The sequence below is a fragment of the Pseudopipra pipra genome, chromosome 12, assembly GCF_036250125.1.
Source record: "Pseudopipra pipra isolate bDixPip1 chromosome 12, bDixPip1.hap1, whole genome shotgun sequence".
NCBI classification, from domain to species: Eukaryota; Metazoa; Chordata; class Aves; order Passeriformes; family Pipridae; genus Pseudopipra; species Pseudopipra pipra.
Genome location: NC_087560.1, coordinates 11882995 through 11902996, shown reverse-complemented (window position 1 = coordinate 11902996; position 20002 = coordinate 11882995). Strand labels below are relative to the sequence as shown.

General features: G+C 38.9%; 1 protein-coding gene across 6 annotated transcripts in view; it reads right to left on the bottom strand.

Moving 5' to 3' along the window:
• Window positions 1–20002, bottom strand: part of ADAMTSL3 (ADAMTS like 3) — a 174663-nt gene that overhangs the window by 62268 nt on the left and 92393 nt on the right. For all 6 annotated transcript variants that reach the window (XM_064668927.1, XM_064668926.1, XM_064668929.1 and 3 more), the window contains 2 exons: window positions 11340–11466; window positions 3432–3506 (listed from right to left, as the gene is read on the bottom strand). In XM_064668927.1, the coding sequence (XP_064524997.1) occupies window positions 3432–3506; window positions 11340–11466 (202 nt within the window). The remainder of the gene's footprint in view (window positions 1–3431; window positions 3507–11339; window positions 11467–20002) is intronic.

The following is a 20002-nucleotide window of genomic DNA, read 5'->3' as shown; positions in this document are numbered from 1 at the left end:
ATCCAAAGCATGTCTAGCAAGGTCTAGCTATACAGTGATGGTCTCTTACTCTGGAGGTCACACCACTGAAGCTTAGAACAGCTGCTCAGATTTTCCCAGAAGTCTGTCACACAGGGAGATGAGAAGCTGTTCCACAGCACAAGAGATAACCTCTGATGCAATACACTCCTGCTCAGTAGTGTCTAGTGCTTGTCATCACAGGCTTCTAAAACAGAGTGAAACGAAGCATCTAGTATATTTAACACATCCAGAACATAGTGATTCTTATCAGGGAGCAATTCCTTCCCAAAAAACTACTTCATTGGTTTTGGAGCAGTAACTGAGAACAAAGGTTTCCTCAACTCTTTTATAGATAAGGTTTAGAAAAGAATTCACCAAACATTAATTTGTTTTACAGGGTCTTGTTATCCTAGAGAGCTGGGGAGTTTGACTTCAGCAGTAAGCTTCCCCATCCTAAGTTAGGGAAACATTTCCTTGAGTGGTCTTTAGGACTCCAGATGTGCAGAGTCACATGGACAGGAAATTCTCTGGAGTGCTCACCTGTTTCTGTGCCTAAGAGGACAATCACTGGTGCCAAAGACCTATAACTGTGTGTCTGTGTGTTACTTCCCTTACCTCAACAAAAGGAATGTTTCCCCTTGGAAAAATGCTTTGCCCAGCTGTGCATGGAAGCCCTACAAGGAAAAAGCTCCCATGCTCTTGGTGGCAGAAAGGAGTAGGGCAGCGTGGAGTGGGGAACCCACTGCAGATACCTCACTGTGTAGAGAGATGTATGGAAGAATTCCCAGGGATTACTGCTCAAAGTGCAGTAAGCAGCAAGTCAAGTTGCTACTCAAAAGCTGTTTCTTTTCCATGTGATTAATTTGTAGACAGCACAATAGAGGGGCCCAAAAAAACCATGCATTTTTTTCAAAATGAAAGCAGCACTGTCTTCCTCTCAGCATCCGTCAAAGACAGAGCAGTGCACAGATGCTCAGCTAAACACTGTCACCTAATGCAAATCACTGTGAACAGAGAAAAAAAATGACAAAAATCAGTTCCCTTTAGTGGTGTTTAACCTCCCTAAGTTCATGAACTCAGTTATCTAGCATTAGCCACTTGTAAAAATATTAGCTTCTGGTTTTCCTGTTTCTTCTGCTGGAGGATTAATTTCAGGGAACTTTCAGTCTTTCTTTTGATTTTAATGCTTTTAAAACAGCTGCTAGAAGAGCCATAATACAGTCCAAATCAAAAACAAAACCAACACAATGAAACATTTTATTCAGACCCATTTTTGTGCTAATTACTTGGTTGTTTTCCACCAAATCTTTCACAAAACCCAAGCAGACAGAAGTACAGGCGGGACCTGTTCGTAAAAAAAAAAACCAAAGTAACATCTTTGTTTTCTGATTAATCTGTTGTCTGTTTTAAAGTGCCCATACAGACAAATAAAACACTTTCTAACCAAAGAAATGCAGTTGTTACTCAAACAGTAACTGCTGATTGCAAAACAACGCTCAGAGCATTTGTTTCAAATCCATTATATGCTACATCTCCAACCACATTTCCATTTTTGATTAGTCCAGCAGCTGTGTTTCCCTGGAACAAGAGCAGATCATAAACCCAGGATGAAGCACAACAGAACACAAGATAAAGGGAAAAGTGCCAGACACTCCATAGTGCTCTTCGAGTGTTTGCTGGTGCTGCTGACTTCACTTGAAGAACAAATACATATAGGCAACAGGAGGCAGTATAAATTTTAACAATAAGTAGTCCCTGCTTCACCTGTTAAATTCAACTCCTTGCAAGTCAGGAAGAACATCTCTGACAAATGGAACCTGTAATTATAGGTGTTTTGTTTTTTTTTTTAATTCTGCCCTTAGTTATACCAGCACGTCCACACAGAATTCGATGAATTTGCAGACAAAGGATCATTCGATATTTTCTGTTAAGCAACAAACACCCACAAACAAACACAGAGTGGAAAGGTGGAGAAGCAAGTTGTCCCAAAGCACACCCCAAGAAGGGTTCTTCAAGAGCTGGCTATGAAACCAGAAGCGATTGCCACCTCTCTCCCCACACCAGCTCTCCGTTGTTTTTCACCTCTGTCATTTTAATTTTAGGTAAAAAAGTCTAAATCCTCCCAGATTTGCAAACAGATGTGCTGGGGGAAGTGGTTAAAGGAACATTTCACAATTCTCGTCCAGCTGGAGAGCCAACTAACAAAGGTGATGCCAAGCCACAGCTTCTTTACGGAACCACCCTGGGTAGGAAGCCAGGAGCACTCTGTGCTTAGTTACCGTGCTGCCGCTGCATTCCTCAGGAGCTTTCCAGAAATCCCCCAGGAGCCACTGAATCTAGTACTTTTTCCTCATACAAAACTGCAACAACAACTTCCTTCTGCAGAACTACTTAAGACCAAGAGTCCTGACCTGAACTGGTCAGGATCACTCCTTCCTACATCCCCTGCAACAGCATTAAAGGAATATTATTTATTTCAATGTAAGTTCAGCTTTATACATTGTTGATGTCACCAGTATATCTGGAAGTTATTTCACTCTGGAGCTGTTCTGCAGTGGGAGTTTTATTCAATTTTTTCTTTGAAAGAATGCAACAATATATTCTTGAAAGCAAACAAATAGATTAGCATTTTTCCAATAAAACGCATTTCTGACTTCCGTTTACAAATCTCAGAAGTTCTTTTTATTTCTGTGATTCAGATTAATTCTGCCACTTTTGCTAATAAAAAAGTTGTTCAAAATATTAAATTAACAGTTTATTTCATTGCTTGGTATGGCAAGCTTACTACTGAAATAATTAATTCTCTATGCAAACTAGGCCTATGGGTAAAGAAATCACCACAAATACTGCCATCAACCTTACAGAAAATATTAGGAAACATATGTCTAACAGAATAGCAAACTGTTTCTCATTGGTGGCATGTAATGACCAAAAGAATTACATGGAAATAGCACTTGTGTAGTTGTTCTGTACTTCATTTGTACCTGGATTATTCAGCATTGAAAACCACTCACTGACCAAGTTTGACCTCACCTGGAATATTTACACCACCTCAGATGCTCCAACAGAAATCTGGTGCCGAATTATACAAGTGTTATTGATTCCACACACAACCCTTTGGAAGTAATTTTTTTGCATGTTGCTCAAGAGTGTAATGTATTTGAGACATCTTACATAGGAATTACCTGGTTTAGAAAGTAATCAGTTCAGAATCAGTTTAGTAATCAGTATATATACATTTTCTTTTTACTAAGCAGACTTTCCAGTGTTCTCTAGGACTATCTCCAGGCTGGATATTAAAGATGGGAAGAGGAATCAAGGTATCAAGGTCATGATCTTACCCATATTCCCACAGTTTGGATTAGTTCAGATACAAGGTTCTGTTTTTATCTCCTGCCTGTGTATAAATACATAAAACAGCTCAGTCATACCAAGGTGTGCTGGTCCTTTCAGGGTAATTCTCACACTGCGACTCCCATGTGGAACAGCAATCACAGTTTCTTCCCCTAGGAAAATTAAACCACTGTATTAGAAGTTATCTTTCATCAGGGAATTTGTACATCACGTAACTACACTGAAAACTGTCAAATGTGTCCAAGAAAATATTTCACAGGTTTCACAATTTTTCTATTAAAAACAGTATGGTATTTTATTAAGTACAGTATACTGAGTCTGTTTGCTATGTTCTGCAACTGTTCAGACCTACGAACGGACCTGCAAATCTTTCTTGCTCTTGGAAAATGATTTGCTATTAACAATAACAAATGAAATGTCAGTTGTGTATTAGGAACATATTTACACTCTGTTGTCCTAGTTTTATTTCCTAATCACTGAATTGACATAAGGAATCTGCTAAGTAGTCCTTACCCCTTACAAAAATCTGCAGCTGTTCAGTCTCATTTTGCCCACACCTCATTTCCTGCTGCAGGTCACAACTTTAATAAGTGGCAGGACTTACAGGAAATAAATCATCTACTTAACACTAACCCTTAACCAATTACAGACCAGTTAAGAGCAAATATATAATAGCTATAAGGGATATGTTATAAAAGAGTGTCTGCATCTAACTTACCATATAAGATCATTTCTTCCAGTAAGAGCCTCAATTTAAAATTAACTATAAACCAAACCAGCCCTGAGCAGGACATGTCAATACAAAACAGCTTTTGGCTGCCTGAAAGGCTTCTTCATACTTAAAAGTGCAACCCACTTAATTCAGTGCATTTTACAAAGGCAGAAAGTTATTAGTTTCCATTTCAAATGTAGGAAATCTGTGATTTGCCCAAGAAAATCAAGTTAACAGTCAAATCAATAGACTAGAGTCTCTTGTGCCAACAAAAGCAGCGCTCTCAGGAAAGGGTATGCACAGGGATATCCACAAAAGGAAGAGGGAAGCATCCAAGGGGCAAAGTACCAATGTGCTGTCTCCCATTTCCATCGTCACCCAACTGTACATCTCCTGCAAGCCAGGACTGGCAAACATGTGCCTGCTGCAGGTACAGCCCACACAAGATGCCCTGCTCAGTGATGGCACCAACACACATCCAGTGGCTGGTGCAGAAGTTCATTTTTGCAAATTCAGAAACTAACGTGATTTGAAGGTCAGTGATACACTGGGGCCAGAATTACTCATACAATATTTAGGGGAAGAACAGTTGAGTTTAGTGTTAACTAAAAAATAGTTGAAAAATGTTTCTTTCCACTTTAAACCAGACTCCCTTATAGTAGATGCTAAATTATCAGCTTCTGGTTTACATCTCCTTAGCATAAGTATGAAATCCTGCCAAATGTTCAGGATACTTCAAGCAAATGCTGCAATTATTCTTTCTGAAATAAACACCTTCTTATGTTACAGTTTTTATATCGTCAATTTCTAGGAAGGACATTTAAATACAACAATTTATTTTGGATGTAATAAAATATGAGCTTTATTAATTTCATACTTGAGTATTTCACCAGGGTGAAAAATACTACAGTAAGAACAATAATACAGCTAAGGAGTCCTGGAAAAAAATGTTAACTACTGAACCACTTCATATCTTTTTGCATCTTGGTTTTTCATCAGATGAATTGCTAGAGATAGCCAGAAGGTAGTGGGTGTATATATCTTTAAAGTTAGGAAATAACTACTGAATTCACATGTGCTCTATAGTATTTGAGAGAAAGCAGGTTTGAGGGGCCCATATGTCCTTACTTGGTCAGGATTGTATCCCATCTCGACAACCAAGGAGCAGTCACAGCGTAAAACCTCAAATAAAAGTGTGATTATGACCAGTTCTGAACACATGCAACCGCTGTTCTGAAGTGGAACCAAGGGCAGTCCACGCTGCACAGACACAGCCCAGGTTTACAAATGTGCAGATGTGTGTAGGACTGATACTCCTGAGAACAACCAGGGTCGTCCTGCTGTGCTTCCTGCACCTCCTCACAGAGAGCTCTGCTCGCCTCGGCAGACCCTGCTGATCCCTTTTCAGGATGCCTCACATTCCTTTAGCAGTACTACAGACATTCCACCCTCACCGAAGCACTCTCTGATATGGTCCAAAAGTCTCATGGGGGTGCTAAATTTGGTGTTTCTCTGCAGCAGAGACAATATTACCAGAAAGCATTTTATTTGCATTAGAGGAGATGACTAAGTTCACTGCCACAGCAACACTCAACATCTGCAGACCCACAGACCTGTCGAGAAGTCTGACAGCAGATTTTTGTAACCTGACTGAGATAATTATGACTTAGGGCAGTCTTTTCATGAGAATAAGTAAACTAGAGGAAAAACTAAAAGTGAGATTTTTGGAATTCTGAACAAAGATGAGGGTTTGGAAGAAAAAGGGACATAACCAACCCTAAGGGACTCCTCCTTCTAAGGACAGCTTTAAGTTCTGATGAAACAGTAGTTATGCTTGTCCAGGTCTGGCTCCAAAACCATATATTCCAAAAGTCTCCAATTCTCAGTTGAATATAATTCATATTCTTAAAGAAACACAAGGCTCTGTAAACCCATTTAAAAATGGTTATGCTGTACATTTTCCATTAAATCAGTAGGATCCACACAGTTAAAAGCAGTGAACTCTTAAAAAAACATAAAGGGAAATTGCTACCCTGAAATCTATAATTAGAATTTTCGATTATCTTTTCTTTCCCTTATACTGTTTCTGTCTCTTTGGAAGTTAATTGCTGATCTTTGTCTAAAGCTGAAAACGAATAAGCCCCAAATCATCCGGCACATGCAAAAACACTAGACTAAAATCTGAGCTCAGATTAAGGCTCACCTTAAAAACTCAGAAACAGGTGAGATATTGTGTCTTTATTCTAACACTGCTTCCACAGAAGGGATTCCAATGGCATGTGAGTCATCTTTCTCCAGCACCTGCTTGAAATGGGCTTTTTGCTCTTACCCAGGGACTCTCAGCACACACACTACACACAGCACTTGCTGATTAAGCTCCTGGATTGCTTTTACTTTAGATGTCAAGGTTTGATCCTGGTTCTATGGTGTTAATGTGGATTTAGATTTTGGATCTCAATGAGAGTAAGATCAGACTCCCTGCTATGGTAAGACTGGGAGCTAATCCCTAGGATCAAAATAAAGGAGCCACATTCCTAAACTCAATCCAATTCAGCAGGTTTTATTTATTTTTCCATGTGGGCCATGGTGGACCCATTTACTGTTTCACATATGGGCCAGTTGGGATTTTTCCCTCTCTCCTCATTCAGCAGGCCAGAGGGTTTATTTCAGGTCTATAAAAACTGTTTCTTTCCATGTATTTGCTCAGCACTTATTCGCTAGTTCCCCAGTTCTGATCGAAAAATACAAATAACAATAATCCAGGAACAACTACCAGCACATGGGAACTAAAAAGCTCAAAATATTTGTAGTTTTATTCCCATGGCTTCCCTCATCTACTCTAGCATGAGGCATGATTTCAGAAGTCACTGCTGCTGGGATATGTGCTGACCTACGACTGACAACAATCTGGGCAAAGGCAAACACGTGCTCTTTAATAGATACCGGAACTAGGTAAGTATGTGCTACTGAAAGCAGCAGCTATATATCTTAACATTAAAAGTCACATTGGAAAATGTGTATGGGCACATCCTTTCTGTCCTCTGAGCCCTTCCCTCTCCAGTTTCATACTCTCCCACTTCCCTGTACCTCTATCCCTCTGTGCACCAGCCTTATGACTCAAAGCTGCCTCTTCAGCTGAGAGTGCCACTTCTCTGCATTGCTGAGCAAGTACTTCTAAGGTCTTGTAACCTGCTTTTGAGACAGTAAGGCCTCAACTCAGTCACATACTTACTACTTCTGGACACCTCCACTTTGTATGCACTGGAGAAAACATACAAAGATGTATAGTAAGCAGCCCATCAAAAGAATGGATCTCAAGAAAATGCAGTGCAAAATCAGTAATGAAATAGCCAGTGTTCAGGTAAGACAAGAGAGATCAGTAAAGTAAAGAAGGAGGCTCCATATTAGCTATAACAGCCCCAAGTAAACCAATCAAACTAAAGAGATGTGCAGACTGAAACAGCTGGTGCTGAAGACCCAGCATCCACACTGCACACATTGCAGGTGCTTCACTGGGACTAACTCCAGCCTGATCCATGGACTGTATAGTCAGTAGCTGTTGGAGAATATCAGGTGCTTTTCTGGGACACATCTTCTGGTTTAGCTTCATCAACACAATTCGAATTTATCCTCTCCAAGACCATTCCATGATGTGAACTGATGAGCAGCGTGTTAGGACCTTGACAAAATTTGCTTTAAAAAACACACTCCTTATCCAAAGTGAAATGCTAATGCTTTGGCACCTATCCTTCCACACACACAGTTTTCATGCCAAATCAGTCCCAATTCCCTCTCCTGGCTTTACACATAGTTGATTTTTTCCCTTCCTCTCCAAGTGTTTTTGACTCCATCTCCCACCACAATTCCTTATCTAATCTCAGTCGTCTTCTCTTCCTATTTTCCTTGACTCAGTGTATCTGTACAGCCAGGCCTGTATCCTCCACCCACCTTTTCATATCTGTCTTTCCTTCAACGTATGAACTAATGTCAAATCTTTCTGTTCAGCCAGTCTCATCTTGTCTTTCCCTCTCCTTATGTGATCTCCTCAGCTCTGGTCATAAGTTTGAAGGTTAGAACAGTTAGAAGCTCTCCATAAAGTCTCTTTTGAATGCCTGAATGTGAGGTAGACATCGTAGAGTTCAACCCATGATACCTGTTCTACACTGCAGTAAAGTAGAAAAGCAAGAGCAACCTCATGGAAAATTTTTAACAGTCCATTTCTGTTAATAATGTTAATTTATTCTAAGGAAGCTGCACACATATGATCTGTATGCAGTTGGGACTTGTAACAAGCCAGAGAACACTTACAAGGATTAGTTTTCAGAAATGTCAGCTCTTAACATTCAAGAAGCATCTTGCAAGAAAAGGTAGAGGTTTTTTTGTTTTTTAAAAGATTGTCATAAAATATATGTTGATGTTCACAGACATTGCAAAAGACTTGTCCATGACCAGAAGACCACTGCCTGCCAAATTTCAAATCCCTGATCTGTGATCAAGTCCAACAATGGGGGATGTTAAGACATATTAAAGAAAAGGTTTCAAGAATGTTTTGACAGTGGGAAAAAACATATTTTTCTCCGCTGTGCCCTTGGAATACGCTGAGTTGTTTTGGCTGAATTTTCTCCAAAACATTTACCTGGCATGAAAAGTTTCTGACAAAAGTGTTGAATTTTGGCAAATAATCTGTTGTGTAAGGTGAAGTATCAGGCAATCTTGACAACTGGGGTTGCTAGCTCCACATATATTGATTTCAAAGAGGAGAGAAAATGTGAGGCAGCAAGTTGTCACAAAACTGAGCCAGCTGATGACATTCAAGAGGTAGCTGGGCCAAAGGCCTCTCTTTAAATAAATGACCAAAGTGAAATTAGGTTTCTGGTTAAGTGTGCTTGGGGATGATGGTGTACAAACATTTGACAAAAAGTGACCAATGGTTAGTTACACAAGTGCCACAGGAAATAAAGCTCATGTGGAGAGGAAATTCAAACAGTTACAAAGCCATCAACAGTGAAAACGCTTGTAAGAAGCTTTTTAGCAAAAAGTTAAGAAAGATAAAACTTGCAAGTATCTTGCAGTTTGGGAACTAAGTAAAATCAGACTAGGACAAGTCCGTGCCTTCAACTTCACTCCCTGGAAATTTCTGAACCAGCCTCTTCTCTTCTTCATTGGTATCAGAACCAGAACACTTTCCTACTGTTTCTTGCCAACAATAGTGCAGAAAGCAGAGATCAGGGCCCAATCCTACAATTTTTCCATGTGCAAAAAGGGCAGTGGAGTTAATGGGAGTTCCATGCCTATAGTACTAGAAACATCAGGCCCATGATATCTCACTTCCCAATGGGACGGTACATTTTACAACCTATTACACTTTTTGTTTGAATATCATTAGTCAAACCTTTAATCATTTTACCAGAATGTTAGAATCTGGCTTGCTGGCAGAAGTTTAACTTGCTTTGTCTTTCAAAGGCAATTAAGTGCTAGTGGAAAAAATAAAGAACTTTTGAAATGACCATTCATTTCATATTTGCAAAACAGTAAGCTCCCTTTCAGTGCTATTTAGTTTTCTGATCAAAGACATTCATTTAATGTAAAAACATGTAAAAAAGACAATAAAACAAAGTGAGTCCTTTATGAGAAATCATTTGCCATCAATGCCTAAATTTCTTTGTCTAAAGTAAGGACTAAGACAACCAGGCACTTTTATTTTCCATTATGCCTCTTTTTTATAATAAAATCTTTGGCTCTTGCTTCCCTTCCAGTTCTTTAATTTGCTTCATTGAATAGTAAAATTCACATCCTGCTCACAAACTTAAGCTCCCTCTTAAATACACGTCTGTCATGTGTCGATATTTTACTTCCTAACACTAGTTCTGAAAGCTTCCAAATTACTATGCCTACCTTCACTAATACATTAGGACAAAGAAAGGATGCCTTTATTTTCACACACAGGATGATTACATGGAACTGCTTCCATAGTGTTGAACAACTTGACCCATAAAAAGATTTTGGCCCTGTCACAATACCAAGGAAAACATCAAATCTTCTGACTTTAGTAGCATGTGTACTGTTTGGCTTATGTCAATGGTAATTAATTCACATCATCCACCTTCCTGCAGTGCAAGATAAAACCAAAACTTGGCATAACTGACATCTTTCCTCAGAATAATCTTTTTCGATCTTTAAATTTAAAGAAATCTTCAAGGACCACTGAATTATGACAGAGGAAACAATGAACCACAGGCATTCTTCAAGGCAATGGTAGACCTTCCACCAAATGATGCCAATTGTAGCCAGCTCTTACCTGAGCCAGAACACCACAAGTGAAACTTTGCATACTGACTTTAAGTGCACCCTTGCATCTTGTGACTTTGCAGGAAGGTAATAAACCCCAAAGGACCCATCCCCATGTGACAACTGGACATGACAAATACATATTGTGAGTTCCAAAACAGAAAAAATGATGTGAGGCAACTATCCCATATGATAAACACACAGGACACATGCTGTGAAATTCCAGGGAGCATCATCTATGGCAGTGGGAAGCACAAGTGTCAGAGGTGAGCCTCTGTGGGACAAACTTTGCCCATTTATCCAAATAGCCAGACTCTTAAGAATCCAGTAAAGGGTCTAATTCTGATACCCCTCCTCTTTTATATTTTAAATGCCACTGGGACCTACAGAGTTACTTGTAGTAAGATGTTAACTATTTTGAAAAAGAATGGTAAAATTTGAGCCAAACACACAAAAAAGAGACGGAAGTATTATTCCCTTTCACTTTGTGCTTTTTGTACCATATAAGTAGTTAACTTGCCCCTGAAGTTCAACTGTCTTCAGACACCAAAAAAAAAAAAAAAAAAGAAAAGAAAAAGCAAAGTTAATTTGAAAAGCAGGCACTTTCATGCACAGGCCACAATTTCCATAAAACCACCTATAAGATGTTTCCATGATTTAAAAACATTGCTGCAGCATCACATATACTGCAACATGAGGATACCCTCTAAAATAAGATGTGCATCTTGATGGTTATTCCTGATAGAAAGAATTGAGTAGCTCTAGAAAAAAAAATGCATATCTCAAATTCTTTCCTAGCTATACCCTAATGTGTGGTATCCCTCATGGAATTTCAGTAGGCTAATCTAGCACAGACTTTAGAATAAGTAGCTTTGTAAAACTGCAAACAAGTACACAGTTAAAAGGTCACTGCAATATGCATGCTAATATACAAGCAGAAAACACAGTCAAGGACAAATTATCATAGGATCAATTTGCAACCTACTTTTTTCTGGTGAGACATGTGCCTTAGCTTGTCCCCTCACAAGCCTGCATGTTGAACCATCTCCTGCACAGATTCCACAGTTGTCTTCCTTGGCATTGCTCCCAAGTTGTCGATCACAGCCTACTGCCTGCCAACATCAACACCACAGTCAGAAGGAGGGCAAAGCTGTAGTAGACATGCTCAGGTTTCTGGAATTTTATTTATTATGTTATCCTTTTGATTTTATGAGTTGGCCTCATTCTATCAAAGCATATCTTGCTATTTAGGATTTTAAAAGCACACTGCCATTCCATGATTTTAATGATGAACCACAACAACTGATATATTAAGTTATTCAAGCATAGGAAATACATGAATCCGTTTCCTGCTACTTATGTGAATGAATACCATTGAGCATTATTCTTTCCAACACAAGGGATAACTATGTTATTTACAATTTGCTTTTCATCACCTGTTTAATTATGTCTGAGAAAGGATAAATGCAATGAAATAACCCAAGTTAAAAATTTAAAGGGCACTCAGCCTTCAGCTTCCTAGACAAGGAGTTGTGGGCAGTGCTACTATTCTAGTGTCTTGGCCATTAAAAAATTACCTGGCACTCACATAGATCTCCTATTTGCCATTCTCATCAATGTCAATCACATAAACATTTGCTAACCAGGTTTTAGAGAACTTGGATGATTCAGTTCTCACTTTTGACTTTTTTGGTTTATGAATGTGAGACCCAACCTATAAAACTTTCCAATGATTTTTACAAAAACACCCAAACTTAAACATTGCCAAAAATTTGAAAAGCAAAGTTTTTGAACAACTGTCAACTGAAAACTCTCCAAATTATAATGAAAACATTTTTCCAGGTTTTCGCTTTTCTTCATATCAGTCACTACACAAGAAGGATGGGAATGAGAGTGGGAAGACAAAAAAGAATAGACAAAACTGACTAAAAGCACCTTTCTGAGGAATGGAAGATAAATATTTGGCCTCACCTATTTTACTCTTCACTATTTCATACAAGAAACTTTCAGGAAGTACCAAATGCTGAGCAATGTGGTAAAAAGCTCATCTCCAGCTTCAAGTTTCCTCAAGTCAGCCTATATGTCTCTTACATCCACATATTCCTGAGAAGGGCAGCTAATTTGTCATGGATGTGTGTATTTAACCAAACTCCAAACTGACAAACGGATAGAAAGCACTCTGGAAACTCACAGTTAAAAAGCAGTGCTAGAATTCTGAAACTGGCCAGCACACACCCCTTCCTATATAAAAATGCTTGGAAGGGGCAGTCTGAGCTGCCAAGATCCACTGCATGTGTGCTGTGCCAAAACTGACACACGATCCCCTTGGAGAGAGGAGGATCGAGTCCACACAGAAGAGGCAGGGTTGGGTCTTCCAGTCTGAGTTAACACACACACACAGACACACACAAATCATGCACATTCACTGCCAAACACAGAGAAATGTAATCTCAAAGTTTCACGTGTCTATAGGAAAGGAAACAAAGCAGCACCACCTCCCCCTTCTGCCCCTTTCCCTTATTTTTCCAACTCCCCACATCCTGCACTCCCTTTAGAGGAGAACATTAAGAAGGACAGTTCATGGTACTTCAGTTGAGAGATATTGCCTTACTCAGGGCTTCAGATTTACCATAGAAATCTACATTAGCAGCTGGAAATTATTTTATTCCTGCAAATTAAGGGGATCTTCATCCTATGTAGCCCAGCAAAGAATTCATTTTAAAAAGAAATAAGCAGTCTAACAACAGTAAATCATTTTAACAGAAACTTAGTTGTAAAAAGATACACAAAGATACTACTAGCACATGGAGGTAAATTGTTAAACTACTGCAAGTGTAATCTCTTCCCAGATCTCTCAAACACATTTCCATTCCATGCTGTAATCTCATTTCCTAATTATTAAAAACCTTTTTATTCATTCATCAATTAATGTCAAAGAAAAAATTAAGCTGTGTGTTGGGATACTCTGTGTGAAAAAGTGCTACTTTTGTTAGTTTAAGCTGTTGCATGTTTTTAGGCTACAGATCCTGCAAGTCGTTGTTGGGAGGAGGGCATTGAGCAAGAACAGCACTTGCAACACCAGCCCATTAGAGTCCAACATGATAATAACAAACATCCACACTGAGCTCTTACACACAGTCCCTATGAAAACAAACTCTCATTGCATGTAACAAAAATTACACAACTGTGCAAACACAAAGCACTATTGTGTCCAACGTGGAATGAAAGAAAAAGGATAATCAGCACAGCAGCATACTTTAGAGGACTGTTTCATAAAGTATTATTGCTTATTTTTTAATAATACACAAATGCCACAGAAATAAAACAGGAGTGCTAACTGCAAGGAACTTGGATGTGGGAAAAGCTTTACAGCTCCCCTGCCAGCAAAGGTGGTGTGTTCAGCAAGATGCATTCACCCTGTGTGGACTTCCTTCCCAGATTATGTTTACATCAACTGTTAGGAATATGAGAAATTATATCCTGGAACACAATTTAGAAAACAATTCAAATTATTATCACAATTTTGGCCTGAAGTGAGCACAGAATTTCAGATTTTGTTTAACTTGAAACACCTAAAAATTCTGCAGATTTTCATGTGATAAGCATCAAATTTAGAGCTAATTCAAGAATGGTGTGAACATTAGGATGGTGCTTATTTCAAACCTGAGTGTCCAGAGCTAGCCTTTTTTATCTGTTTGTAAATCCCTGATAGGGTGTTTCTCAGATAAGCTGGACAACCACAGATATCACCAAAACAGGAGGAAGCTGGAAGGTATAACTTTGGAAACTGGGTCTCTAACACATACAGTATTGTCACACCAAACATTATAAATTTAAGATATTCATATTTTAGCCAATAACTATTGGAAAAACATAGTGTTTGATGAAACATTTTGAAGACAGTGCATTTGTATTTGCAAATAAAGCTGCAACAAGGACAAAAAAATGATAAATGGCAACAGCCTTCCTCTGCTCACACAGCACCTCAGCCAGCCAAAGAGACTGATAATTTTCACAATTAAGACATTTGTTAGGGTTAATTTACCTCACATTGCTCACTGTTTACAGAGCAAAAGGATCAACTCTAAATATTACAGGCAGACTGGGAAAACATCTGCAGGCTTTTAGGGCATAGTCAGAAATTATATTAGGTGATCTTAACATAGGCTGAATAAATGAAACAAGTCCCAACAAGGATTGGGACCCCGTGAATTTAAGAAATCTCTAATTCTAAATACCATAATTCCAAAAAATTATACAGCTATTGTAATGACTAGGTTGTAAGTGAGCTCCTCAGACAGCAGGGAGAATACTGGACAATATGTAACAAAATAAATAATAAGTAGAAATTTAAGATACAAAGAGCATGGAGGAAATGGGCACTATGTGCATTTAAAAAGCTGTCCATGATGGGTATCTGTGAATTTGGATATGGTAAGATTATTTTCAGAAACAGGAGTCTGATCCATTATTATTTTTAGACAAGCCTGAACATGTTATTTGCCTATGTTCTTATAAAGGAAAAACAAAAAAAGAAATATGACAAAAAAGAATACTGTTTTCTCACAAGCAGCTTGAATAGAAAGCATCTGGTTAAGCAGTGAACAAAATGCTTGTCTGCTTCAACAAACTTCTAAATGTTATCATGGCAGTGCTATTGTGAAAGACAATACTGAAGGGTGTTAAATGCTTTCTAGCATGCTTTGAATAGTTCATGTAGGTTCAGAAAGGCAAAGGAAGAGCAAAAGGTCAGGGTATAAAATACAGTAATATAGATGAAAGACAAGAATGAAATTGCTGCTGATATGGTAGAAGTGACTACGGAACATCGCAAATAGTTTTGCAAATATGAATCCAAAAAATCACTCAGAAGCTCCCACAGCTGTTTCTTGAGGTCATATTCACTTAGTAGGGTTCCAGCTGAGGAATTAGACTTAAACAAAGAAGTTAATGTAGCATGTGAATTTCAATTTGTGAAGGTCCAAGTATAATCTGTTAAATACAAGAATCTTCCTTTCTTAAGATGTTTATAATTAACTATGATGAGAAAATGGACAGGGCTGAAGGAGACAGAACTTTAACTGCGATTTGAATACGGCAAAAAGCACCATAGTGAAAAGCATGGAAAACCCCAGCCCTCCCTTCAGACTTCTCTTAATAAACATAAGTAAAAACAGGGACCAGAACTGCCAATGCAGAGCCCAATGAAAGATCAGGTTTTAAAATTTCAGCTTTTGCTTGTGAGACCATTGCTTTAGCCCTCCTGAACTGTGCTGTTACCTCAAATGACCACTCACTTCCAGCTGCAGGCACTCCCAAAACAGGCACAGTACCATTTTTTCGTGGAATTCATTCCACAGAAGTGAGTTGTGAATTATAAAAATGTTACATTTCAATTATAAAAAATGTTTCTGGGATGCTAACAACTCAAGATGATATACTTCAAATAAAGAAGCAAAGATATACCTACCCCTTACAAAGTAAAAATACTTGTCTGAAACATGAGCAAACCCAGAGATCTGTGCATAACTATCGCCATCTAAGTGTTAAGTGTCATTATTACTGTCAAAAGCATGAAATTGTTTACAGCAAGATAGATAATTATATACAATATTTTTCCTTAGAAATAGGCTTCCCCTTTCTATGGTCCTCTGGAGCCAAAGACTCAGGTACAGCCAGAAAAAACAAACATGCTGAGTTCTCTTAACAGAACTGGTCACAAAAGAATAAATCACTGCTATTTTTATTTGTGACAGATACATAAATTCTATGAAACATTAAAACTGAAGTTGCACTAGTGCCATTATTTCTCTACCTACCATGTCTTAGACTAAGCTCTTTAGCAGACACACCATTTCAATATTCAGCACTGTGTATGTTAAATATTAAATAATTTTCTACTTTGACTAATAAATTTGTTATTGATATAGACTCTCATTTATCAGCGATTTCATTAAAATGATAAGTTAAACTAAGTTTTGCAGTATTCTATGTTTACTTGAGGGACTGGCAGCTCATCAGGGAGTGATGCCCTTTATTAATATGATTTGGTTTAATAAAATGAAAACAGAAAATAAATTCAACAACATCTTGATACGACATAATTACCATCTTTCTAGAGTTGCTGAGCAAACCCTTCCAGTGCTCAGGAAAACCCGCTTGAAGGCTACTCTGGGTATATTTACATTTGTGTGTTTCCATTGGCCTGGCTATTTCCAAGGATGCACAATCATGTGCACTCATGGAATAACCTGCTAGTGGGATTTTAACACAAACATACAGATGGTATTTACTGAAATTTAGCTGAAGCAGAAACCCCAGCAAATCATTTATGGGGAAGTGCCCAATGTGCTTAAAATGTTGAAGAAATACTGTATTTCTGCTGAGCAAGGAACTGCACTGCAGAATGCACAAATGGAGATGATAATTATACTTCTTCACAAGAATCTGATAGAGCTGTTATACAGGAGATCCTTTCCCTCAAGGGCTGAGCAGTCTGTAATTATCCCAGTATATGTTGCCCAGTAGTTTTTATCTTAAAATTGGCAACAGATCTGTTAGAGCAATACCTCAGTAAGGGAATCCTGTGTTGGCTGGACCACTGGTCTGCTGAAGGGTGGCAAAGGTTTTGTGGCCTATGTGCAAGTGGGTTTCCACTGCCTTTAAAATTTGTCAAGATGTGCAAAACATAGAATGAAAGTAGACTCTTACACCAAACAGATCCAATGAAGTGCTCTGACTGCTTTGCCACCAGGATGGCAGTATTTGGGCTTTAATAACAAAATTATATATTTCAGCCTTACAAGAGATGAGAACTAAGATTAAAATGGAACAAAAACATCTACATACTTTTAAAGGTTATCAGCATTGCACAAAATACAAGATAACCTCAGAATTACTTCTGGCAGAAATATCTTCTCCAAGTCTTGTGACTTGACTAGGAAAGGACACATGTTTTATTTCAACATTTACTGGTAAAAGAAGAAAATAGTAAAAAACCCTTCCATGCTCAAAAAGATAAATCTCTGTTGCAGTTTATTAGAATCACTCAACAGGGAAAATTAAAATCCTCAGGGTCTTGCTCAGAGAATAGGGATTTCTATTTCCAAAAACACAGACACACTGCAAAATCCAAAACTCAGAGAAATTACGGCTACATTTGACTGCACAGTTGCATGTGCTATCACAGCACAGATATCACTGCGTCAGTGTCAGCTATTTGCTGCATTTTTACCTGCTCTGTCTTAGCACAGAATCACAGCACAGGCAGATATCAGGAATGTCTGTACCTGCACAACAAATAATTAATTTTAAATGTGGCTTTGGGAATTAATGGTAATAAAACCAGGAGTAAAAACCCTGTCATGTGAAAATCCTGCAATTAGTGTTTTCCATGTATCTTTGCCCTGCTGTAAAACCTTGTTGCCATTCGAAGCCCATCTATTCGTTATTTTGGAATCTCTGCTCACATCCTTTGCTTTGTGATAACTTCAGCTTGCACTTTCTTTCTACACAAAATAAATGTGTCCCCAGAGAGAATATAAAGAAAAAACTCCCACTGTCTCTTTCCCATGCTCATCATCCACAAGTAATTGATTCTGACAAGCAGAGGGAGAGATCCCAGAGCATCCCTCCCATTAGGCAAGTAACTTCTTTCTTTCCTTCCTTTTTTTTTTTATTTACTTTTAAAAGTTGTGTGAATCTTAGCTTTCAAGCACTGCTTTCAAACTCTGGTTTACCCTCACTGAAGATTTATCTTGGTCTGAGTCATGATTTTGTCCTCACATGGTCCTGTCTCATAACTCTTCAGTTATGTCTGAGCTAACAAAGGCCTGATTGTGGTAGAGAGTTCTCACATCTCTGGAATCAAACCAGCACAGGACAGAATTGGCCCAGACAAGCTGACACGGGCTTCAGCATGTGTTAATAAACAGAATAAAGCCCCTTCAGGGACGTTGTGTATGTGCTCAGGACCAACAGCTTGCGTCCCAGCCCACCCCTTCACAGCAATCGAAGCCACAATCCCAGTTGCCAAGATGAATGAGCAGTAGCAGTGGTGGGAGTAAGAAAACTTCCTCTGTGTGAGGATTTTCATTGCTCCAGATAAGAAATCAGGAAGTAAAGACAAAGTGTGTCAAAATGCAAACCTCAGAACAGAGGCATAAAGTAAGTCAGAATGATGGGCATGAGGAAACACTCCATGATGTTCAAATTCCTGAGCCATCCACAGAGAGGAAAAGAATGTAAAGCAATAAAAGAAAAACTAAACCAGAAAATAAAAAAAAAATATAGTGCATAAAATTCACTGCATACTAAAGGGCTCCTAAAAAGACTTTCCACATATTTCTGCTAACATTTTATATCTGAAGGCAAAAGGCTAAAGAGTGTTCCACAGCTCTGTAAATCCACTTCCATCAAATAAAACAGCGTTTCCAAAACCTTTAACTCTTACTACAGGATCTGTCACATGCTAGAGGAGCTAAGAGATTATGGGACCACCCGGTAGGAGCAAGTACCCTTTCCCACATGGTCTCCATTTTAAAAAACACACATACACGCAGTCAGAGGATAGGACACACTCCCATTGGACTTCTTGTTTGTGAGAATGCTTTGAAAAAGCAATCAATATACGGATTCAGATTACTTTGCTCCTTTTCTGGCTGGGTCCAGACAAGTCTGCCTTGCTTGGTGAAGTTAGTACTGGGGGATTTGAAGGTTGCTAAGGCCCTAGTTGAAGAAGACACCCAAATCATGAGTTTTTCTGCTATCACTGCACACATGATTTAGGACCTTGCTAGTCTGGGAAGTAAAGTCACATTTGTACAAAGCTCGCTTAAACAAAACAAAACTTGGCAGAGAGAATCACTTATGAAAAGAGAAATATAGATAAGAAACTGGAGATCAGAAAAAAGTCATTACTCATCTGACAAGAAAGGATAAACTTACACAGTAAGAAACTCTGTAGGGAATACTTCTTCATAAGAAACAGGAGGAGAGAGAATAAGACAAGACCTGAAAAGAAACATCAGCTTCTACCAGCAGTGGGCAGCTGCAAAATACAAACAAATGATTCCAAGGACCATTGCAGTGTCTGAGAGTATCCCTCTATTACCAGCAGTAAAACCACACCTCTGAGTTGTCATTGCAAGGCAACCACTACATCAAGGTGGATAGTGACATTAAAAGGGGGGCAGGTGCAGCCTTTGAAGGGCAGCTCCATGATCTGCTGGCTTGGACAGTGCCAAGAGATTCCATCGGGCAAGGAAATCAACCTACTGAGGCTACGGGGGGTGACACTGCCAGGTCACATAGGATGTGACCCATGCTTAGCTCAGCCCCATCCTCCAGTGGGAATTCTGGAGAGCCACCAACATCTCCCAGCTGAACTGCAGCTGGAGCTCCCCGCTGTCCCCAGTTTTATGACCTATGTCACATGTATGCGGTCACATGAAGATTTTCATACGTAGTTCTGAGAGCCAGAAAGTTTTGTTGGATCTACATGAGTAACTCCCACAGTCTTTCTGGATAGGGTCCAGCCTCCCAGCTCTGGTATAGGTGTCTATGTAGAGACTCCTCCATGCTCAAAAAATGTACTTTACACTGTGCATTTGCTAATTAGTGGTACCCAAGAAAGAATGTCAGGTTTGG